Genomic DNA, 26,857 nt, shown 5'->3' with positions numbered 1-26,857 from the left:
ATTTTAGTGGATTTCAGAGACACAGCTACAGAATACCAGAGCATTTACTTAACTGAGGATTTGGGAACCTTTCCAGTTCCCTCCACCCCTACACTTTAACTAGATCAACCACAGGTATTTTGGATTGTATGTTCAATGACTTACTTCACAGAGCATAACAAATGACTGACGAATCCTAAATTAAACTAGACAAAAATATGATACCAGCTAGAGAACCTTTATTACCATTCAAACCAAGACAGATCTGGGCATCATCTAAGTGCCCGATCCTATTGTCACAACGTTAATGGAAGAACTGCAAAGACTTCAATAGATATAGCATGGTTCTAACCATTCTAGATAACAACAGTTATCTATCACACCTGGAAATATACAACAGAAGACTATTAAGAGTGCTGTTGTTCCCCTGAAGCCGCTTGATGTAGTTCATGGGAAAACAGGCCCTATTCTGAGAATGACCAAGTTGTAATTTAAGCTGGGAACATCAATATTTAGTCCATATTTTCTCTGAACTGAAGAAAACGTACAGCTCAGTGACAAGGCATTACTCCAGCTTTGATAGTAAAAAGGGAAGAGCAAGGAGAAAAAAGGTTTCCTCCTGTGAAAACAACAGTGGGTTCCTCTTTAAAGAAAGGCTGCTGTTCTCGTATCCTTGGGAGAGTAGGAAAGCCACTCACTGCCACCCTGGAAGTCTGCATGAAGTGGGGGAGCCAGAACAGACACCCAGTACGGACTCAAAGGAACCAGGCAGCCTGCCCTACCCAGACAGCTGTCCCCTGGCAGTGCTCCTCACCATTGCTAAAAGTCTACTGTTTAAATAAATACTTAAAATAATTAAAAATAATTAAAAATTGGATCCGGAAGCTGCTGGAACACCAAGAAATAGAACTAAGAACAGGCTAACAGCTTTTCACTAATACCAATTCTTTCACTTGACAGTTGAGAAGAAATTATTGAGGAAACTAATTGCCTCAAGTAGAGATCAGCAACATAAGGAATTTTGTCTGGATAAACAATAGAACAAGACAAATTACAGAAGGATGAGCATTTCTCAGTGCTGGAGAGCTGGATGCTAGTTTTGAAATGAATAGTTAGAGAGGGAGTGTGAAGCCTGGAACTCAGAATATATGGAGGGCATTGATTAAACAAAATTCAGTGTTTCGCTTTTCTGAAGAGGCAGAAGAGGTATAGTCATTAACCCCTGCTTTGACAGGGGGTACATTTTAGTACTACAAATTGATATGATATACAGCGCTTTTTTCTAAGAGCAAGATGACTGAAAACTTCTAACGTTTCTAAATGGTAATGATCACTGAAGACTCTCTCTTATCATTATGACTCTAAGTCAAAAGGTTCAAGAAGAATAACACAGAAACATACCTGCATGTTGAAAACATACAGTCAGAGTTATGGAAGTGTAATAAAGTACTTACTTGGTATGTGTCCCATAATCTGATGGTACACCGTAAAGGGACTTCTCTCATCAGTAAGTTATTCATCCATCGGAAAGCAAATTGCAAATATTTCACCTCATGCTGATCCAAGTGTCTATGAACTTGTTCTAAAGATAGAATAAACCAACATTTTATTGAATCTTTTCTAAAGTCCTTAACTATCAAAAGCAATATCTGAAAAATTAAATAATCTTCTGATCCCAAACAGATAAAATGTGGTGATGCAGGCAAATAAATACATAAAATTACAAACAGAAACACGAGAAGCAACTAATCACACAGTACACTGGAGTTATTTTTCTTCCTTTGGACCACTTAAAGAATGGTTCACAATCAAAAGAAAAAAAAAGAAAAAAGTCACAACTTCTCAATATACAAAAAATAATCTACAAACTTATAAAATGAAATGAATATGTAGATATATATTCACTAATTTCTTAGATTATAAATTATTTGGGGCAGGACTACAAGCAACAAGGTTAGCAAATAACATAACCGTTTCCAAAATTAAAACACTGGTAATAAAAAGAAGACAATAATAAAAGGGCAAAGAAGTATAAAAGAAAGAATAAGTAAAGACTGTATTCACTTGAAACAGAAAGTTGAGATTAACGCATGCAAAACAGAATGAGAAAATTTTAAACTGCATCTTAAATAATTTCTTAATATCAAACGACTACAAATTTTTTAAAAGTACATATCAATGTATCAATTTGAGAGATTAGGACTTGCATGAGTTATTTCTATCTTTAATAGAGCTAATCTGCTAGTTTGATTACTACGTATTTAGCAAAATTTAGCCCAAAAGAGTCACAAACATTCTGTTAAGTGTTTTTAGCTAACATGCCATAAATTAAGACATTAGCATTTTTGCAGTAGTTATACTTAATATAAATGTATGACAGGATGTCTTTGTTAAGGCCTCAATAAGACATCTCTATTAGATTTCTTGCTACTGTATCCTCCTTCATCCACATTCACAGAGGTATGCTAAAAGCAAAGATAGTGAGAACACACTGATCTTCCAAATTTCGTATTTATCAGAGCTAAAAAGGCACTAAAAAACTAAATGAACAACTAAAATCCCAAAAGTACAGTGGCACTGTTAACAAGACGTTGTATAAAGATTAAGGTAGCAGAAGTTAAATTATGCATTATAGCAGTTGGTTAAATGCTTTTGGAAAACATCTGAACTATTTGAATCTTTCTGACCAAAAAGATCAGCTGTCCATCTGTATAACCCAGTGTGCTTCCTGGGGCCTCCCTGTTGAAGCAAGCAGGCTAGAGAATAACAGAAGACTGAGCACAGAGTAAAAACTTACAGAATAAATTTCACTCAAGACACCTCTATTTAAATTTGAACATGTTTGCACAGGATTGTAGATGAGCCCAGTAATACCAGTTTAACAAATCATTATTTTTAGTTATTGAAAACTGTGACAGCTTAAAGGCTTAAGCTGAAATTTTATAATTCTTTTTCTCAAAAAACATTTTAAGGCTATATGAAAGTTTTAGTCAATATGCCAATTGACTTTCAGAAAACTGAAAGTTGTTTCAATATGGAAGAAGTAAAAATATTTCAGATTTTAAAAACAACCAACAGCAAGCTTTTTTACAAATAAGAACAGTCACAACACATTACACCAAATGTTCACTGGCTCCAAAAGTGTCCAAAAACAAACACCCATAAATATGCATAAAGCATCGATACATTTCCAAGGCACTCTCGTAGTTCCTATCTACCCATGGCTAAATTATCTATGTTTTTAAAGTCATAAACTTCCATTGTATAAATACAGGCAAAATATATTGTTTGTGAACATCTTAAAAATATCCGCTACTTCTGGGATTTATTTATATTTTTTAATCTTGTAGCTATACTTAAAAGCGTGTAAATCTTCAGATGTTTTATTTCATTTCTAAATATAACACTGAACAGGTAAACAGATACTGCTAATACACAATAGACTGAACTCCTACTACAGGATGTGATCACTTAGAGAATGAGGGTGGAGACGTTATGATGTGCCAGGCTTTTACTTGATCTCATCAAGTTCCAGATAATCCCTCTCCTCAGCCATTCTGTGTACAGAAGTACTACTACATTACTATTCTATGTTGTGCCTATACACTTAAATATTTTTACAATTATTCATACAGGAGAACTTTGTGATGGATATCCCACTACCCACAGTCACCTCTGCCTTCCAATCTCAAAATCGTGTGGCTAATCTTCCACCTTTACAAACCTAATTACCTCCCATCACATTAAAACCTTTCTTTCTAGGGCTTTCTGCAAAATTCACCATGTACCCCATCTGTGATAGAGACAACATTAAGGCTGTTTCTAAGGTCTGTGTGACATGACACGATCAGCCTGTGTAAGAGCAATGAGTACTCTTTTTTTTTTTTTTTTTTTTTTTAAATCAACAAATGAATTTTCCACGAGATGTGGAACTCTGCGTGGTGGAATCCTTTATCCTTCGGTAAAATGCTGAAGAAGTTCTCAACTTGAAAGACTGCTGAAAGGAGAAGGCAACTATTGTAATTACATGTCCTGACACCATAAAAAAATAAACTTAAGAATGAAACAAGACAGTTAAAACGTACAAGTTTACATACTAATAACACCTTTTGATATTCATTTTCAGCACAGTTAGAGGCCTGGCATGCCTCGCAGGTACTAACAAGCGCAGAACCACTATCACGTGTCTGCCTGGAAATTTAGCTTCAAGCCACATATACTGAAGTGAGATACTATGTTAAATTTATTTCAGATACCTATATTGCAGACTACAACATTTAGATAATCAAGTAGAATGCAAAAACAGTCAGTTTTATTTCTAGCTAGTGTACTAACTCACAAACACCACCTAACATTTTTGTTCTTCACCGAGTAGAAACGTATTTCATTCGGTTGCTTGCAGCCATTGGAAGTAATGAAGAACAATAAATTGTGCCAGTTTTTATATTTCAACTAGTGTTTAATATTCATAATGAATTTCTTGGAAGTTGTTTTCTAGTCTAAAGAATTTGAAAAATAGACTACCAAACTCCTTGAGTTATACGCAATTGATGTAAGACTGGAATAGAAAACGCAATGACTGAAAAGGCTCATCCTTCCTACTTTTTAAGTAATTGTCAGTAGGGGCTATTTTGCTGATAAAGGTAATTACGACAGTTGTAATCTAAATTTAAATTTTCCATTTCACTGAAAATTAGCACAAGTTGGCGAAGAACAAGCAAGTTATGTAATCACTGTCAACTTTCAGATCTCAGGTATTTTATAAGAATACACTTACTGCATTTTCAGACAGCAAAATTATGTTATAGTTATGAAAAAAAATACAACTTATATCAAAATTCAAAAGAAACAAGAATTATATTCAATAAGGTTCCCAGTACTTCAAATAATTATGTACACAGAAAAGGTTTTGGTGAAGCAAACCTTAAAAAATAAGTACAATATACAAATGTTTTCTTAAGTAGCATTCCACCAAAAATGTGTATTTCATGTACCACAGTAAAAGCATATTTGATTACTGATAACTTTAATAAACACCCTTACTGGATATATTAATCTGATCACATTTAGGCTTCCTAAACACTAATTATAGTCAAGTATGTCTCACAAATCCTCCCTGTTTCACAAATCTGGGCTGCTGCCATAATTCTATCCATCATATCTCCGTTAAAAATCTTTGCAGCACCTATTCACTACAAGGTTACATCAACAAGTGCTTTAATCTTTTTAAAAGCCAAAATACTTATGTTTCTATGTATTCATCAAAATTTTTTGAAATTAATTATGAGTACCTAATGATGTAGCATACAGCTAAAATTTTAATTTCTTATGGAAGCAGAAGCTATATACATAAAATATTTATTATTGTTTAACGCCAGCTTCTCATGCTGTTTTACTGATTTCAGAATTAAAGTGGTATGTGACTACAGACTGAAAAACTAAAGCATAGTTAAGGACAAAATAACCTGTACAAAAGCATGACGACTGAAGTGTTGACCTGACTGGGGGACACTGACACAATAACAGCTGAAAGCTTCTACTTAAGCAAAGAGGAATGGCAAAATAATAGTAAAATGATGCTTGAATTGCCAAATTACAGTGGCACAGCATGGAGCCACTGCATGCATCTGTGTAATTTATTACTTTGCAGTACTAGCCATTTATTGATGATCTTTATTTAAAGATTCCTATCAACCCTAGCAATCTTTTCTGATGCTTGACTCTAAATCTAGTTTTGACATTTTTGCAAATGATTTAAAGTTTGGGGTTTTTCATAGTTCATAATTCAGCACTTCATTTTTAACTCCACTTTATCAACACTTTATACATATTTCTAAAGTAAATACAAAACAGACTAATCGTAAACATCACCTGAAATGCAATTAACATGTATCTGATAAATAAACAGGCTTTTTAATACAAGGGAAGGAAGAAAAAGCATGTATTTGTCTTCATTAAGATTCTTCTTGAAGTGATTACACTGGCTACAAGAGTATCTCCTTTGGTACCAATCCAAAATGAAAAGAAAAAATAATGGCAGAGGCTTTGTTGGCACTCTTCTTAACATGGAGAATAATGCCTGTGGCCTTTCTACTTGATGCATGAAAATGTGCCACAGAAATATACAAGCACTCTCAATTTCAAATGGTACTCTAGCTGGATGTTTTTCTTTCTGGGCCATGCCAATAAAGTCAAGTGTTATAATCTAAAAATTCAGACACTAACGTGATGGAAGCCAAGCCAAAGAAATTGAACAATATGGAGGACTGACATTTCAAAAAACAATTTCCACATCAACTACATATGAGAATCCTTGCTGTCAAATTCTCCTTGATTTTGCATTAGTCACTTTGTTACTTTAAAAATGACTGACATTGAAAAAAAATTATAATCAATGATCTTAGGGATAATAATGCAGACAAAGCATGCCACCCAAAAGAAGCATTGTTTCAAAACTTAAAACTTTCATTTTGAAATACATAAAGTTTACTGCAGAATTAACATACGATCCTATTTTTCTATTAATTTTCTAATGACTCTTTTGAAGGTTCCCTGAATGAATATACAGATTGATGAAAAGTTTTTTAATAAAAATAGCTAAATATTTCTTTGGCAGGTAATGATCTTATGGAGGAATGCAGTGGAGATTGAACAGCAATTCAGAGCTAAGAATTGCTTAAAAAACACTCAGGATCTTCATTCACCATCTTATTCATCTATTTTCCCCCCTACTATTTAATATTAGTTAATATTTTTGTAGACACTTTTACAAAACAGATAAATAGACCAGTGTGATCCAAATGTTTCCTCCTCTCTTCTCCCCATTTGTAAAACAGATAATACAGCTGCAGAATTTTCTAGCTGTTTTTGTTGTCTTGTATTTTGTCTTTTGAATTTAAAATCCAGACACCTTTCTTCCCACATCAAATGTAGTACGAAATTATTACTTATGACTTAATTAACTCACTCAATTTGTCAGCTAATGTTGACAGTGAAGCTTCATAACATAGGTTACAGCAATTTCATATTTAAATGTTTAAAAAGCCCCATGACAGTCAAATACTACGTTTGGCATTTCATTGCCTCATGGTTGATAAGATTTCTCTCACACACCACAATGCAAACATTTGTCTTTTACTTGCCTGATTATCAATTAAATTTGGCCGCTCCTCATTAAAGGACGAATTTATAGAAAAGAAAATCACATGGCTTAATCTCATATTAACTCACATGGGACATGCTTGCAAGTCTCGACTTCATCTGACTGTTAGATTACAAATAGGAAATGGCCACTATGTAGCACTGCCACAGTTTTTATGGACCTGAGCTGGCAACAGTGATTTTCCTCCCAGTGTAGTATTGCAACTTTTCAATTACAGAAAACTTTTTATGGCCCACTGCAGGGATGAGATGTTACACACAATCTCTATAAATAGTGTAAAGTAACAGATTTCTTTTCCAGTTTCTTCATAATGCTACGACTTGGTACTTGACTGCCAGTCTTTGTCACCATTTACAAAACTTTAGTACTGTCTTCTTAGCAGAGGAAAGCAACCAAGCAACCTACCAACAAGATTTTATTCTAATCAATGCAGTGTTAAAGTAAGCAATTCTAACTGGTTGAACTTTCTAAAAGCATGGAGAGTTATTAAAAACAGACAGTACTGTGACATAAACAACAAGTAACATACTGGATAAGATTGTTGCTTGCTGTGAATGCCGTCACCCACAAGAGTAAACTTGTGAGAGCAGAATCCTGTGATGAGCTGCTTGCCCCTGACTTACAACATGCACTTGACAAAACTGGTTTTGGTAAGCAGTGCTTCCCTTTACAGTACTCTGCCTACCAAATGCAAGTTCTGCATTTCATTCTTTATTTTGCAAATCAGCTCCACGTTGTTCAAAACTAGTGTGTTTATGGGAGACAGAGATATGAATTTGGAGTAAAACCTCAACAACAGATATCTCCAGACGCAGATTAAAGCTTACAACCAACAAGAAACCCTCAACCTGAATTAATTAAAATTTGAATAAAAGTGATTCTGTGAAGAATACAGCTTAGCCATGAGTTATTATTAATCTCCATTATTTTTATTAATATTCATTAAAAGCAACATAAATTCTTGATGACTCGAAAAAGACACTCAGAAGTGATCACAAATCTGCACTTGAAGGTAAGCACTCACTATGATACGTAATTCTGCTTCCAGTACTAGTAGGGATCCAAATAGATACAATTAGCATTTAAGGTTTTTTGTTCCAGAATTAGTTTGCCTTTTACCTCATCCTTTGTAAGAATTATAATCATGTTGTTAAAAAAAAAACTGAAAAGTGCAGTACAAAATGAAAACAAGACTGGCAGAAGACCAGATGTAGTACCTAATTGTATTCTTTGTGGCCTACAGCTTAGAGATAATTGTCTATTTGAAATTTGCCCATTAAAAATACTGCTACTGGTTAGGACTTTTACAAGTATCTTCTTCATATACAAAAGATACAACTGATATGGAAAAACCCAAGAGACTGATTCCAAAGCAAAAGCAGAAAATGGACAGGGGGATAGACCGGAGAACTGACACAAGGGCATGTAATAATTCTGAAGTATCCAGAGGAAAACGGAGAAAACTATTAGGAAAAACACTAATAGTAACACAAGTAGTAAATCATGCAAGCTAAAAGCTAAAAATACACTTGGTGACCCAGGTGGAACTTGACCTTAATATTCAAAATGTAACAAATAATGACGAGAAGCACATTTGATCAGATAGTTCTACTTCCAAGAAGCGTTCAGTAGACTTCTGTAGCCAAATCTTCTAAATCACAACTGTGTGCATTCATAACTGGGTTTATGTCCAACACTTCTTAAATTTCAGATCATGTTATTTTTTTCTTTACTTCTTAATTTGCCACAAAAATGGTAAGTTTAGGCTAATTAAAAGTCAAAGTGTTTACAAAAGTCAGGAATTTATAAATGATTTTAACATCACTCTTAATTAACTCTTGTTAAGATCTCTGAACCCTGAAGAGCATATAAATGTAAACTCCTCAGTAAAATATAAAAATATGATTTAAAAGATATATTAAATAATTATAATGCCCAGTGAGCAGCATCTAAGAGTAGATTAAAGTATAATACAGTAATTACAACCGTAAAATCAGATAAAAAATAAGATGGCATTGTTAAAATGAAAAAGAGCTTTACGGCACAAATTAATTTAAAACAATTATGAAATGCCTACAAGTTTTTTAATCACTTCAGCATCAAGCTGACACATAAAGAATGACCTTATTAATCACTGATTTTCAACAGCAGCAGTAAGATCTAACTAAATTCTATTCTCCCTTCCAATTCAAAAGGCTTCAATAGATTTAAAGAACGTGAAGTCTTCACAACTATTACAATAGGGGCTTTTTTTCCCCCCAGATACAATTTTAGTCGAAAATTACAGGTGTCAGTAAAATGCTTTACAACATAATTAAACATGAACATAATTTTGCACACACGGTTAAGTATTCTTTAACCATACTTTAAAGAAATCATTAGCATGATTGAATATATAGCAAAGATTGATCAATTGTCATCACCACAGTGTCATCTTCAGTTCATTGTACAAACAACCAAGATTCAAATTAAAAACTGAACAAACCATTTAGTCTATATCTATCATGGTACACTGAGCAGACACCTATTGTGTTGTTAAATAAGTAAATGTATTAGCCCTGGCTGATATTTTGTCTTTTTGAGAATCAGATTTTCAAAAACAAAAAAAATCAAAACCATTTGTCTCCACTGTTTAAAAAGTTCAGTCAGCACAGAAACTGAATAATCTATACAGACTATTAAAAGTATAAAAGCTACCAAATACATTTCTCCAAGCACTTTTTGGCCATAATTCATCAGGCAAAATTAAGATCTTAGCAAAACCGTGAAACATTTGTATTTGAACTACTGGGTGATTCTACAGGAATGGGCCTGTCTATCTCTCAGAATGGTATCTGCCAAATGCTAGGTGCCAACTCAACATACAGAGAAAACTGCGGGAATCCCAGTGAATGTTCAGCCATTTAGTACACAGCTCTTAACACTAACTCTCAACTAAATGGACATTAGATAGAAGAATTCCAGGTCCATTAGCTCTATACTAATGAAGGATGTATTATTAACATGCCTAATTAAATAAGAAACCATAACATGATACATTAATACTGAATATTAAATAATCTTTCGGACACACCTAAAGCAAATACTTCAAAATAGGAGTACCAAGAATTCTGCAATAAAATAAGCTTTTTCTGTGTATAACCAAATAAATATATAAAAATGAAAACTTGTAAATTCACTAGGTCTTATGAAGAACTTAATTTGCACATATATGCACAACAAAGAAATACATACAAAAGATTTATATAGTTTTTTTTGGGGGGTAAAAACAGTTAAAATATACGTACAGTATAAACTTAAGGCCATATAATGACAGCATATTACAACAATTTTCTTGTTTAAAATGTCCTTATTATGGCATTATTGAAAGAAATGCAGTCATCTGACCAAGATGTTTACAATCCAAGACAGAAATAAATAAAGTATGGTTAGTGAAGTTAAGATTAATTTGACAAGAACAGTTTAAAAAAAAAAAAACATTATCAAATTTGTATTTCAATCAATGTGAAAGAAATACATTTACAAAAACACAGCAATGAAAAAGACCTCCTTAACATACCATGGCTTTAAACAGTGAAAAAACATTTTAACTATAGCTAGGCATAACTTAAAATATTCACATAAACAATACAAAAAAGTAGTAATTATGAAGAAAGACAGGGAAGTTCTAGAGAGAGTCCAGGAGAGGACCACAAAGATGACTGGGGGCCTGGAGCATCTCCCTTGTGAGGAAACACTGAAGACCTGGGGCTTTTGAGCCTGGGGAAGAGAAGGCTGAGAGGTGATCTTATCAATGCTTATAGATATCTAAAGGGTGGAAGTCAAGTGGATGGGGCCAGGCTCTTTTCAGGGGTGCCCAGCGACAAGATGCAGGGCAATGGGCACATGCTGGAACACAGGAAGTTCTACATGAACGTGACAAAAAACTTCTTTTCTTTGAGGGTGACAGAGTACTGGCACAAGCTGTCCATAGAGACGGTGGAGTCGCCTTCTCCAGAGATACTCAGAGCCAGTCTGGACACTTTCCTGTGCAACCTACTCAATGGAAACTGCTTTAGCAGGGAGTTGGACTAGATGATCTCCAGAAGTCCCTTTCAACCCCTACAACTCTTTGATTTTGTGAAAACATAGGCTGTTCAGCACATAAATGCAAACTTCATGAGTTATTTTCTAAGACATTTAGAATAAAATGTTTCAAAATTATCCTCACAGAAGATGGAGAATATTTATACTAGGCTCTGAGTTGTGAATACCATCCTTACACGTTTTTTCTAACACTAATCAGAATCCAACTTAAATAATAAAAATGTAATAAGCTGTTTTATTTTTTTTTCCTCAAGTTGCTCTTTTGCTAATTTAGAGAATGCCATGCCATTTTAACAACCTATATTTTTTGTCAGTTTTTAGGAAGAACCAAGACTACTTCTACACATAAAGGCTCAGCCTTCTCACAGGCTACCTGACACTCTTATGTAATTATCAGATGTTTTTCAGTAAAATGAAGAACCTGATACTCTCCCAAGTCTGAAACCAGGTAAATGCTAAACTTCTGTAAATTCTGGAAACATAAATCCTGAGTTAGTTTTGGCATTCCTACAACACGTCTCCTTGATTTCAAGCCAAAGTGAAGCAATCGTGGAAGAGAGCATCACACACGAGTATGAGCTTTTTACAACTCATCAGATTATTCATGATTTACAGGAGAAAAGCTCCACTGACATTACAGAAAATAGAAAATGTAGCTACTTGTAAGAGATAGTTTGTATTATTGAGCTATTTACCGATCCTCTCTTGCAAAATTTTTGCAAAATTCTTAGACAGACCTGAATAATGATGACAAGAAGAAAAATGAGACAGAGTTTGAAGACAAAACATTATTCAGTCTTACCTATAAAAATATTTTGTTAATAAAGTGAAAAATTCCACTGAGCGCATGGGTCATTAAAAATACTTTCTGGAGTTTAAATGGGCTGAGATTATGATTAAATTAACAGAACGTCTTGATTGTTTGAAGTCTAATTCAATGTTTTGCACTGTACACACAAGGACAGTCACTTTGAGAGGAGTTGCGATCCATGAGGCTGGGTTAATGAAGGTTGCTTGAATCACTAACATAATGTATTAACACTCTCCAAAGGGTTAGGTATCACTTTTCATACACTGGTAACCCATTATAATAAGAGAACAAGCTGCACAAGCTTCATCTACTCAAGCAGCTACTTATTATGTTAAGGTTCTCTTCACCATTCAGTTATTCACCATCAAGAAAATAATGTGACACAGCAACAACAGGAACATTATTTTCCTCCACAATAATCATAATTAGTAATTAGCATATTTATAGTTACGATAAACCATACAATTTCTTTTTTTAAAGCAAAACTATTAAATTGATATCAAGCATACTCTTCTATTTAGCTACAGTACAGCAGACTCAATACGAAGATTGACAGAAAAAAGCACATAGAAACAAAGAGTAAGAAACGATAACATTTAATTTAACTGTATCATCATTCTGTCAAAAAATCCAACCAGGTCAGGTCAGGATCCCTTACCTGAGACATCATCCAAAGGTTGAAATAGCAGTGCACATCTACTACTGCCAGCGTAATGTCTAAAACCTTATTTTAATCTTTCATGTATTTCAGTCTATTTTTTTCTGGCAAAAGAAAGGAAATAGCTGGACACTCCTCTACACGAAAAGAAATGGCCCTAAAAATACTAAAAAAATCTTTTTCAAATCGAAGCTTAAATGGCAGTCAGTTACAAATGGCCTATCTCACAGATCAATACTGGTGCCATACTATGCAACAACTTTGTGTATGACTGGGAGAACAGCACCTACTGCACTCCCAGTAGTTTTATGGATGAAAGCAAGTTGGGAGGAGTGGTTGATAAAACACACTATATCCCAATTCCGTAAAGGAAGATTCTATTTACTTGTACTAAAAGAAATTCATAATGACTTTTGGTAGTCACTTGATGGTAGTCAAAGACTTGAAGAGTCTTATGCAAGGAAGCTGCAGAATCTCCATCCTTGCAGATGAGAGCTGGAGTCTGGACCACTGACTTTCAGAGTCATTCAACCTAAGTAGTTTTAAGATTCTATAGCATAAATCATAATGAAATTTTACAGGCTTACTTTTCAAATAGCAACAACAGCTTTATAAAATAGTTCATAGCACCATCTATTATTCACAGAAAAAATGCTGAATTCAGTTTCCTCACTCTTACATGTCATAATCCCCATTAGTTAAGTTTAATAGTTTCCTTTAACGTATGATTTCCTTTCCTACATATGCTACACATGTCACATGGATAACCCACATCATGAAATATACCTGCTATAAGGCAATCAATTCCTTAAAGTTAGGACTTTGCTTTGCATTCTCCAACTACACCACTCAAAAAAGGGAGCTGTCTTCAACTATTCAACTATATCAACTATCCATAATTACGAGTAATCAAAAATGTTGCTTTGTAACTGCTTCGTACAGTGTGAAGAGTCAACACTAACTAGCAAACAGTCATGACCTTTACTAAAAACTGTCAGAAAATTAGCATTTCTAATCCAGAAAAGTAATTGGTCAGTATCCATCTTTATTTTTAAAACACTTTGGGTGTTATTTACAGCCACAGACATTGACATAGGATCTGCTATACCCTGTAGTTCAAAGTAAAATACCCACTGTGTTAGTTACATCCTTTCTTAAATACTACACAATTTACATCAGCAAATATTAAGAATTTGCTGTGCATACACTTAGAAAGATATATGAACAACTGCAATTTCTGAGGTACCGCAATTTTGGTGTACTTCAACAATTTCCTATTAAATACAGTCTTATTAAAGACCTCACAAAATTATTTCATATCAAATAAAAATCAGGAAGACATTTTAATTGCAGTTAGTTTACTAATTACAGTCAGTAAACTGCAATTAAACTGTTCTACAAAGTACAGTTTAGGAAGAAAAATGTATTTGCTACAACTGCCTTATTTTTCTTCTATTTAAGTGTAAAGACTTCAGAATAATCCTTTGCAAACTTAATCCACTGAGACAAGTTATTTAACTAAATACCCAAAACACTGCAGGTACAAATAAGCCCTCAGCAATTCTTCCTTTCTTATAAAACAAACAATAATATATTGTGTATTTATTTTTTCTTAAAAAGTAAGAATGAGTTTTATTATCAGTTTTAGGAATGGTATTTTTCATTTTAAATATGTGATTACATAGTTTATTGACCATATTTATGATGTTTACTTGCAGGTATTGTAATTATGCACTTTTATAAAGCGCATTTGTTTCTATAAATAATTGAAATTTAACCATCAATACTGATATCAGCATAAAATAACATGAAAATCCATACTGAAAGCAGTTAGGTGATTCCTGAAGTTACAAAAATACACTACTTTAGAAATTTTTTTAAATAAACATTTTTCTACACTTTATATAGAAACATCCCTTTATTTTTAATATTAATTTATTAAAAAATACATACAACAATTTTATATACACCTACATTTACACTACAATATTACATAAACACTGCTCTGCTGCTCTTATCTTTCAATAACTAAGAATACATAAAGGTCATGAAAAGCTTTATCAAAATTTAAGCTGCAAATATGCGCAGGCCAACCCAAATTTGTTACGGTCAGTACTGGCACAAGAAAAACATGAAATGACAAAATTAATCTTTTCACACAGATTATCAAATATTAAACTACTCAGGAAATACTTTCTATTTCATCATTGACAGGCTAGAGTCACAAATATATGGCTGGTTTTGCTTGGCAACATTTTGTTAATACTCTGTTCATTAATTTAACAAACTACCAAGAGAGTATGTTTAGAATGGGCAAGCATTATCTCTTGCATTTCATTTAATTAAACTCTGCTCTAGCAATATGACAGTCAGCATTTCATGAAGGGAATTATTTTAAGGATGAAGGTAGAAAATATTTCAAAGTGCCCTGTTAAAACATGAAAGCATAATCTCAAATTGCCCCTGCACATACTGTAATTTATCTATAATATTAAAGATGTTATTTCCAGAGTTCATAATTAATTGGATTCCACAGAGAAATTATTCAGGCATTCCAGATAGCAAAATGATGCACAAAGGCACAAAACATAGTGCCAAAGGACAGCCATAAACAACCACTGTGACTTGCCCGAATTACAACAATCATTGAGCTTAATATGAAATGAATACCGGCTGCCTTTTGTATGTGGTCATTACTCTGCTGCAAAGAAATTGCCATTGAATTTTGATTATATTGCCTTAATAAAAAGTAATGAAAGTGGCTCATGCTCTAGTAGCTTTCCTTTAAATGATACAGGACAGTGATCTTTCAAAGGCCAGTGTGCCACAAATTGACCGAGTGTGACACCTCATCTGAGGAAGGCTATGTTACTCCACCACTGTAGAGAGCAGCAGTGATGCTGGTTTGACTTCTTGCAAACATTTTAACTAAACCCTCTCCATGAAACACTATTTAGAAATTAGGTTAGCTTTTAAACTTACCATCGATCCGACTAACAAGCTCTTCCAACATTTTCACTTTCTTTTGAATTCCTGGCTGTGCAAATGTGTAATTATCCTAAAGAAGAGACCATATACAAATATAAGTTTATGAAAAATTAGAATTTCTTTTCCCCCAATTACTTAACTCTTTTTTTTTTTTTTTTAAATTTTATCTTTGTTTGCTTAAAGTGATCAAGTTCTGGTTTTGTATTTCCTAAGTCTGTCTCCACAGTTCAGTAGCTAATCATCACACTCCCTCATCTTAATAAAGAGTCCTTGTGTCTAACAGCATACCTTACAGCTACTGCTGTATCATCTGCTCACTACCTGCTAATCCAGAGCCCCTGAAGTTCCAACTACATCATGGAAGTCTAAAGAGCTTCAGAAGGCTGTCTTCGAAAATGTCAAAAGCTGTCGTGTTACAGATTTTTTTAAGGCCTTCCCTTTCCCCCCCCATAAATTTATTATTCTAAACACAGATAAGGTAGGAAATATGAAAATTAGATCCTAATCAGCGATAAGATATAAATTTGATCCTTGTACATTCAGAATAATGCCTTCCAGCAGTGAGAGAAATCAAAACTCTATTTCAATGGAGACATGACTGCTCTGAACGTAAGGTCATAGTTAATATCATGCACCAAAATCTAACATACGAACTGTACAGCTAAAATGACAGGGCACTTGCGTGCATTTGTCTGAATGCATTAACTCTAACTAGACTTTGTGTTTGTTTATATACTGATTAATTTACTTTTTAAGGAAGTTAACTGTAAGTTCCAGAAGTAGTACTGTATTCAAAGTACAGCAGCACGGTACTCAATTATACAATCTATAATAAGTTTTCTGTAAAAGTATTCTCATATATTTCACAAAGCAAGCAAATGCAGCAGTAGAACACTGCCATTTCCATCATTAAGCTCTTCCCACGTGCTGCAGCAGTATCATAGCTCTCATCTATGAATCTGAAACTGTTCTCTTTCACAAAGCATCGTTACTCTATAGACATCTGGAAATGCAATCCAAAATTGCAAACTTGGATTTTAAAGCTATTTTGTTCTTCACTGTATTTCATCTTTGCCTACTCATTTCTTTTCCTATTTATTATTTCAGCTGCAAATGAGCCCAGTTCTGAATTACTCTTCTGCTTGTGCTGACTCATCTATCTGGAAGCATCCTTGTTGGCTCCCAAGACCTCTCTTCTAATTAAACTATGCTACCAATATTCCCTCCTATGATATTTATAATTGACTCTGAAGCTTTTGAAACTGTGAAAAAATGATTTTGCAAACGTAAGAAAGTATTCTGACATCTAGAATTCGTAATCCTTTTATGCTTACACGTAAAGGAAAAAGCAAGTAACAGAGTTAAAGGAAAACACATCCAACTCATTATTTCTCAGGGCAATATAGAAGTTCAGAAGTTAAGATTTAAATTTTTCTAACATATAATTTAATTGGCTTTATCAGCTTCCAAATTTGGCATAACAGCTCTTCAGGGGACCAAAGTTTTTATACCGAGCACTGACAGCTCTTTATAGAGCACATTTTCAATACAGTTCTCTCCTAACTTCTGCAGAAAAAGATGTTCCAGTATTTCAGCTCTCCTACCTATTCCCCCTCATGCCTATGGGTTCTCATAGGTGTGCTACATTACTCGTCTTTCCAGTTTTTGTTGTATTTCCTCATTTATTCCTTGTGTAACTCATCATCTACACGAAGCAAAAGGCTAACTCTGAAAAAGTCCTAAGGAACAGCAAACAGGATTGTTTTACCTCAACATATCTTCAGCAAACAGCTAACATAAAACACCTTATTGCTAACCTCTGTCCTTGACTTTGTCTAGAAAGTATTCACGTATAACCAAGCGTGAGATACAACAGAACCTACGATAAATACAAAAAAATCACACATTACTGTGCACTAAATCTCTAAATCTAAATTCCTTGACATTCTGCTCAGATAGCTTCCAACATACTTTCAGTGAACCATGCTAACCTACTTCATGGCTGAATAGCTATAATATCTAGTTCAGACTCCAACATATAATTAGTTTCACCTTACAATACCAAAGGTTAAGACTTTATAATGTCACAAGGGCTCAAAACTTGCTTCACTCTCAAATCTTTGTGTTAATTGCCGGTACTTATTCCGCAGAGACTAATAGCTAACTGCCCTGCAACTACAAATAGGCCTGGCAGGACTTTTTCCTTAAAAACATAATTAAATCTTAAAATAAAATACTTCAATTGCAGCCTTTACTATATGAGAAGAAATGAACACATTAGATAATTTTTACTTTTTTTTTTTTAAGGTTAGAGAATTCTAAATTGAATAAACCTGATTAGAATGTGAAAATAAAGTGAACACACTGAAGAAATGTATATAAATAAATTAAAAAAAAAGGTACTGAATAAATTTAACTTGAACAATCATCCTATACTCACAGAAGGAAAGCAGAGAGAAATAACAGAGTTTCCAAAAATCACCATGGGAATCAAATCCCATCCATTTTGCTATCTCTGTTCTGAAAGCTGACAACAAGGTATAATTCAGCAAGTAAGTTCTACAGTAACATTTTCTGTGGATATGCTGAAGAAGAGGTATCGAGTGAAAATTAGGATGGGTCCTACTTTCATTCTTAATAATCTTCAGATGTTGGAGTATTCATACCATACACTTCCAGCATTTTAATTGTCTACAATATGAAGTAAGTTAGTACAATGTTCCAGCATTTTCAACCACTTATGAGAGGTAAGTCACTGTGATGTATACTGTAACAAAAATGCTCCATTTCTAATCACCATACACAGCCACAGTACTGACAGCTATCTCTTGAAAGTATTACTAACTTACGGCACGCTAAAAAGAACACAGATGCCTTCTAATCATGTCGTAAAGGTGCATCCAAAGCAACCGTTAACCCAGTTCAACACAGTTCTGTTACTTTAATTTTAAATCTCTTAAAAAGTACTACATGCACTGCACAGCCGTAAGTCCATAAGAATTCTGAAAATCTTTCTGACTTCAATTATTTTAATTATATGTGGGAAAGGAAACAGTACTGGTGATGGCCATGTGGTGTATTACAAAAGTAGCTGTAAGGATACACAGAAGAAAAGAAATACAAACATTACATATAAATACATTAACACAACTACATTATATTATTAATTATATATAGTAAATGCATAAGTAATATGTACACATTATACATATCTTTCAATATGTATACATAAACAGATACATAACACATTATGTACTTACACAGACACAAGAAAACATACTGGATTACTATTTCTACTTGGTCCTTTTTATGTACTATCAAATTTCAAACAATATTTCTTATCTACATATCAGAAATCTTAATCTTTTAAATCCTCTGACCTTCCTCACTGATTTACATTATTAAAAATGCACGTAAGGAATTTTTGAGTATTAAAAATGGCTTAAGAGGAACATACTCATTAATTTGCTTTGACTTTTGATTTGCCCCAAGGTGGTCAGGCAGTTGGACTACATGATCTCTGAAGGCTCCTTCCAACTGAACTATTCCATTCCATTCCCAGGTTAGAAGATGAAATGAATTTGTATGTTCCACAACTACTCCAAAATGCTTCCTGTAAAACATGTATTTCAACCTTTGGAACCTTTAAACCTGACTTCCGAAAACTTAACCAAAAAAAAGTCTACACAGCATACTTGTTTCCAAATTGGAGAGAGATGCGATTTGACGGATGGGCCACTGGGTGGATAAAGAATTGACAGGATGGTCACACTCAAAGACTTGAAGTCAACTGTCAGTTTGTGGTACAAGAATAGATCAGGATCTACTTTGAAATAATCTGTCAGAGACTGGACCATCAGCAACCAAAACACAGCCCTGGACTGCTCAGAGCCACAATTCTGTATAAGAAGACCATAGCAGTTTTGCTTTTTTTTTTTTTTAAATTAACATTTTAACTCCTTCAAGTTTTGAACAGGCAACAGCAGATGTATTAATTAGTGTTAGTGTTAGTTCAAAAGAGTAGAACTAACATAACAATTACGTTAATTACATTCCAACACCAAGTAGTTACAACAACTCTATTGACCATCTTGGTTTATTAACTTCCAGGCATGGTCACATTATTGAATAAAATATATTTTTTTCCTCAGGTACTAATAAAGTCTTCAAAGACTTCTCTGAAGAAGAGTTTCACAAAGGACTTTGATGATCTGAAGGTCCTTCAGAAAAGGCACAGAATGGTACAATAGTGTATATATTTTACCTTTAGAAAAAGTCTGCCCTTAAGGCTATTAATTTTCAACAGTGTAATAAAACTATCTCAAATTGAGAAAGTTACAAGCTGCGTACAGAAAAATTTCTAGACCTTTGTTGTATTTTAAATCATCTCCTTAAATCATATGAAGTTTAAAACAGCATTTATTCTAACAGAGTACATCAGAAAAATAGAAGCAGATATCTGAGCACAAATACAGAAGAAATACTGGATTGAAGCACCTGTTTGGGCCACATGCTTCAGAGATTTCAGTCTCACATATGACACATAGGTAAAGAAAGAGATAAATACCATTTAGAGATATTATTTGATTAGTAATTATTACAAATGTTAAAGTTGCCCATTTAAAATTATTAGAAGAATCCTTACCAGACACAAGCGCCTTAATTGGTCAACATACTTAGCCCAAATTATCTCATGTTTGTAACTGAAGATGACAAATATTTCACTTTTAAATTGTTCCTAGTAAGAAAGAGCTTTATGGAAGCCACTAATACTGAAAACATTTCAGAGTAATCCCAAGGTATAGTATAACCACAGAACAGCAGTCCGCATTCAACAATAAACTCACTTTCAGCAAAACAGAGTAGTATGTTTGCAGACATCAGCTGTCATCCCTACCATTATATATATTATCACCTACAAAATTTTAAAACTCAACTTGGAATTTTATTCTAAAATAAAAAGCTGTTACTTTTTTAAGCGTTTTAAAACACAGCCCTGATAAAGCAATCCATTCCCAAACACTGTTTTTCCCTTTTTTTCTTAGTCTAGTTGCAGCTCAAAGAAAAGAAGACAATGTTGTGTCATTCTCAGGTTTTAACTTGGACAAGGCACTATCATAAAATGAACATTCTGGATTTCTGGAAATTACTGAACAGTTATTACCATACAGAAGTTCTGTCACCCAGATGGAGTTACAGAGCTCGTAACTGCAGGAAGAGATACACAGCACGGATATGCAGCTCAAATGCTAGAAGAGCTAAATAAAGAAAAAAAGCTCTCTAACATTTCTGAAAAGTCCTGACAGGCATCCCACATTTCTAAAACATGCGTTTCTACTGGCATCATAAACTGTTAATACAGAAACGAGCACAACTGCAGTACTGTCTTTCAATATCAGCTATACAATGTTAGCTGAGACTGTTAGTGGAGATTGCTTGGGAAATAAGTCTACAAGTAATATCACGTGCTCACATTTCCTCTGAACACACCACACTAGTAGTGCTGGGCTCAGCTGAGGAAAGTGGTAGGAAAGAGCACCTTAGCTAGCTAAGCTAAATGGAGCGTTGAGCTGAAGTATACCCAGAAATCCTAGATAAGCTACCACTGTATCTGCTCAAGTAGACAGACTCTGCAACACTCATGATACAGAAACTCGATCAGTGCATGAAACCACACAAGCACTACACATGGTCCATATAAGAGACAGATAAGAGGTAGAGACAGGCAGCTGCAACACATGTTCTTTTATATATGTCTATCTTAGCTAACAAATCCCATATTCACAGACATGTCTGCAATTTATCATTGTTTAGGTGTTGTACTAAGGGACATGGTTTAGTGGGGAAGTATTGGTGATAGGTGGACAGCTGGACTGGATGATCTTAGAGATCTTTTCCAGTCTTGGTGATTCTATGATTCTACAACTCTAATCTGGCTAGCTAAAACTAGTTCAGCTATGAATAACTGGCTATTCCAGTGAAATACAGACATGGTTTAGAAAGACTTTTGTCTTGCAGAAGTTTTATGAAAGCTATCTTTGACCTATTTTTTTTCTTAAGAATAGATCTTTGAAAGGTCCTGGGAGGAATTTTCAGAAGTTTTAGTGTTATTTCTGTACGGACGTCTCAAAGTCTGATCTGAATATTCATGCTAAGTATCTGTTCCCACAGACCCTTTGAAAGATTTTCCAAGTAGCACTCCATTCATCCATTTACAACTAAGATTTGAGGCACAGGTTAGTAACAACTTTCTCTGCAGGATTCCCTTTGGAGACTGTAAATCTTGCTATTTAATCAGCCACAGAAATATCCAATGTACACCTCATCGCATTACAGTCCCTGCAAATGAATTATTTCCCTTTTATTCTAATAATTCCCAGGCCTGGATAAATAACGATATTAAAATTTTACTGCTATTTTTAATACATCTGGTTAGATCATTATGCAATGCATATATTTCTCCTTTGGTTATTTTATTACCATTACACTTGAACTTAAAATGAAGAGTTATACTTAATTTTATATGTGAATCTTACATTTTCAGGAGGCACAGATCTATGTGAACTTTTTACTTGAATGCTAATGGGACTCTTTTGAGGAAAGTGTTATAAAGGATGATGCAGTAATAAAAAAAGTTAATTAAAACAGGTGTATGCGAATGTCAACTTGAAAGGAAAAAAGTACTCGTGGGATAAGTTCTATCTCGTTTTCTCATGTCCACAGTCATTATTCCTAAAGGTGAAAATGCAGAAGTACTCATGTATCACCTACAATTTAGAAGTATTCCAAAGAAGACTGGCTTTTATCACAAGCATAATGGATTGACATCTGAAACACTCCAGATTCTTCAACTAGCCACATAAGACAAAGTAGTTTGTGTGACTAACCAGATAGAAAAAACATGATCCTTGCTTGCAATCTGGATGTATCTACTAAAACATTGTTAAATGCTGATCAAGGATAATAAGTGTGAATCAAGTAATATATTGAATATTACCAAAAATAGTGGTGTTTTTAGACACATTTTGGACATGGTCATGCGCATTCTCAGAAACCTGTCTTTATAAGTTAGAGTCCCTTGGAAGAATACGAGCTGAAGACAGCCTGGCTGGCAAGGATTTCTGTGAAAAGGAGTTGGGAGCCCCAGCAGACAGCAAGCCCAGCATAAGCCAGCAGAGGGCCCTGGTAGCAAAGGCCAGTAGTTCAAGGGAAGTGATAACCTCCACTCAGCACTCATTGTGGAATCACTGATACTGGGCAGGAACCATCTAGTCCAACCCTTGCTCAGAGTAAGGTCACCTGGAGCAAGTTGCTCAAGACCATGTCGAGGAACCTCAACACAAGAAAATCCTCAATAAAATGGAACAAGGGTGGAGATCCATCAAGATACTGAGGAAGACGGAGTGCATTCCCTATTAGAAGCTGAGAAAACTGGAGCTGTTCAGACTGAAGAAGGTTTCAGAAGTACCTAACAGCAGCCTGCTAAAACCTATGTTACCAAGAAGACAGAGCTTGACTTTTGAATAGTGCATACTGTGAGGATGAGAGACAAGCAGCATAAACTGAAACATGAAACGTTTCATAGGACAGTGGGGGGAAACTCTTTGAATACAAAGACAGTCAAGCATTTGAACAGGTTACCCTTGCAGGAGACTGTGCAGCCTCCATTCCTGGACTTTTTCAAGATCCAACTGGACAAAGCCCTGAGAAAACTAATCTCAGATTTGAACCTCCTCTGAGAAAGTTGAACTAGATGACCTCTAGAGCTCCCTTCCGATCTGAATTATCCTAGTATCTAACTGTTATCACAGTAAGCTCTTTAAACATATCCACTCCTGATAGGCCAACCCCAAATGGAAAGCCTATACTCATCAATATACTATGTCTATTCAGCACAGATTTCTAGATTGCAGTTACTGCCACGACATCACGCATTCCTCTTCACTAAAATCCTTGCATCATTTATTCAGGCATTTTAGACAAAATATCAGCTGTCATACATAAGTCTCTTACCAGGTATTTTCATAGAAAATAGGAAACATTAAGCACTGACCTTGTTTAGGATTTGTTTTTTTTTTTTTAATGCCTGTTTTTCCCTGGGTTTTGTAGCTTTGTGAGAAAAGAGCAGTTTTTGCTGATTGGCTGTAAAGATATTCCACTATGTATGTATAGTAGATTACATGGAAAATACTAAGGGAATAGCAAGAACTATTTCCAAGAAACAATCAGCAGCAACTTTACTGAGAAGCAGAGAAACCTAAAGTGGATGATCTAGTTTATTGCATATTAGCGACAGGCTTGACAAATTTAGAATCTACACCAGTCAAAGTAAATCCACGTCTTCGCTGCTGTGATCATGCCTTGGCCCTGCTGGGTAATTCTACTCATCTCTTTGCTACAGTGCCAGTTTAAGGTATTCAATGTGTGCTTTTTTGTTTAGTTGTGTTGTCAAGTGATTCAGATCCATAAATCAGCTCACAGCTCTTGCTCTCAGCAAGAGATCACAAAGGAATGAGCATTCAGGAGCAGGGAGGGGCATAGGTTTATTAGCTTGATATAAATCCTCTTACGCACTTTGGGCTTGATGTTAAATTTAATGACTGCACATTGTCCTACCCCCCTAGTCCCCATTTAGTCCTTGTCTCCCTTCAGTGGATCCCACAATCACATATCTAGAATGTAAGTCAGCTCAGTAAAAGTCTTTTATCCACTTCTCAACGAGATAATTTCCAGCTGGATTAGTGATCCCAGCAAACTCATTCTGCAACATGACCCTTTTATCAGACCAGCAAAGTGGGTATCAACACACAGGGAGACAAGAAAGCAGAATGGGAGGGAAAAAAAAAAGCAAAATCTTTTATTTCAGCAGCACTCTGCAGTGTGTGTCTTGCAGAGTGCTGCTGCAGAATTAACTGTAACATCATTAGTCACACCACTAGCATAATATTTCAAGTCTGCTTTTGATAGATGAGTGCATCCCTAAATACATCCAATTGATAACCATTCCATTTACGTATGAGCTTACATTTTTTAATCAATGCAGTTTAATTCCATTACAATTAGTTTCAATAATTTGTTTATCTGCACTTGATGTTTTTGTATGAAAACAGAATTTTAAGGAGAAATGACGTCATCTCTAAATTTCGTTTTCTAGAAGAAAAGTACAGCAGAGGCCCTGTGACAGATTTTCCAAAATCAGACGAAATTGTAAAATATTTTTTACACACATTTCATCAAGAAGATTTCAAGTTCTGGCTTTTATTCTTGATAAGTGGTCAAATATTTTGAAACATAGTCATTTAAATAGGATAAAATAAGGAAAGCAGCATCTTTTACAGGGATCAATATGATAAAAGGACTACCTTTTTCAATGATGATACGCAAAAATTGAGCTACTACTCAGTTGACATTGAACAAGGAGAAATATACTTAAAATACCCTCATGGAAGTTAAAGTCCTCAGTTTCTTGACTCAATTTCATAACAAAATAAATTCTGTTATGAGTTTAATTTTGCAACATGCTTTAGTCAATTAAGCATTCATATCAAAACATACACAATAAGCAAGAATATGTCAAAACACTTTTAAAAACAGTAAGTACTAAAATGTGAAAAACAGTTATCCAAAAAATGCTATCAAAATCAGGAATCTCGATAACAATAATTTCATTGAAAATTACAGCTTCATTTCACAGGAATTTTTATTGTTACTGGTATTTAATCATGATTTATTAATGATTGGAGGATAGCCATTTTCCAGATACATAAGTTCAACCTCCATGGTCTTCAGTGCATTAAAATTAACTGGAGAAATAAACACTTCAATTTCCAAGCATTTGTCCAAAAGCCATTTGAAAACTAAGTAAGTTACATGAGACCTATCAAAAGGATTGAGTCCATCATATGCTCTAAAATCACTTTTCCATTATCTCATCTTTTAAGAAATGCTAGGAATTTATCAACCAAAGTTTTGCTATCCCTGTAACAATTTCTTCTATCGTCATCTAAATACTACTGAAACAATTTCAAAGCAAAGATCCTCCACACTGTACGCACAGCTCATTTAAAATCAGGGAATAATCAGAAAGAGATGGTATGAACATCACTTAGAAAAAGAAAAGCAGCAGCAGCGAAGTGCTAAATAGTTGTAACCATAATTTATTTTCTAATCAGCTCACTGAAAACAGCAAATGAACCCTGACTGCAACCATCTGCCTACTGAACATCGCTAACATTCTTTGTTGCCAGTGTAAAGGAGAAATCAACACCTTTTGGAAACTTTCACATTTTTGTCAAAGGTCAGCTTTGATCTCATCACAGCCCAGAAAGACACACTGATTATTATTTTCTTGCATATGTTCTGACTTTCAAGAGTCAGATTATTTTTACTTTCTACAAGATTCAGAATGTTTATCTCGAATGACTGATCTGAAAAACAGTATTAGAGACATACTATTTACGTCTATTGCAACATAAAGCTTATACAATTTAATTCAGATAACTTTTCTGTAAAGTCCAAAGTATCTGCTTTACTGCTGCAATGCCAATGCAGTACAAAGTGTTTTAAACATTAAATATCAAATACAGATGTTTAGATGACCATTTAATCTTTGCCAGTCTGTACTGTCTCCTCCCTTGCCTAAATACAAGATGCTCAGCTGCACGCTTAGTTTGTAGATCCAACTAACAAGTACCCACAAATCCTCCACTCTGCTGTTATTTGCAGCACTTATGACAAAATTGTGCCCATATTAATAGCTTCCCTAAGTTGAACAAATTCAGACAACACTCAATGAAGTTGCAGAAGTATCTAGCCTAAACCAGACATTTTAAAAATATGAAAATAATTCCAGGAACTAGTAAGACCTTGTTTAAAGGATGACATATCAATCACTTCAAAATGATTAAATATAGAAGCCAGCTTTTCAGAATCTCACTGGCACTCTTTTACTTGGAGACTTAAGGAAACCTTCTGTACAATTGGTGACTGAGATGCATAATGTGACTCTAGAACTGGACATTTTGACTCTAGCAAGTCATAATAAATTGAAATATGTAGACACTTCGATGAAAAAAAAAGTTGAACTTCTTTTCCTAATATTATGCCGAATTTGCAGCGGATTTCTCCAGTGGGAAAATCTACTCCTCCCCTGTTTTTCATAGATGCATTCTTC

The 26,857-nt window shown here is 34.4% G+C and overlaps 1 protein-coding gene across 1 annotated transcript in view; it reads right to left on the bottom strand.

Moving 5' to 3' along the window:
- The window catches only part of TBC1D22A (TBC1 domain family member 22A), a 159,572-nt gene that overhangs the window by 73,091 nt on the left and 59,624 nt on the right, over positions 1–26,857 (bottom strand). Inside the window, exons 10-11 of the mRNA XM_021384663.1 lie at positions 15,679–15,754; positions 1,434–1,561 (exon numbers count right to left, since the gene is read on the bottom strand). Coding sequence (XP_021240338.1) covers positions 1,434–1,561; positions 15,679–15,754 — 204 coding nt within the window. The remainder of the gene's footprint in view (positions 1–1,433; positions 1,562–15,678; positions 15,755–26,857) is intronic.

The sequence above is a fragment of the Numida meleagris genome, chromosome 1, assembly GCF_002078875.1.
Source record: "Numida meleagris isolate 19003 breed g44 Domestic line chromosome 1, NumMel1.0, whole genome shotgun sequence".
Classification (NCBI taxonomy): domain Eukaryota; kingdom Metazoa; phylum Chordata; class Aves; order Galliformes; family Numididae; genus Numida; species Numida meleagris.
Note: the sequence above shows the minus strand (reverse complement) of the source record. Positions and strands in the feature narration are given on the sequence as shown.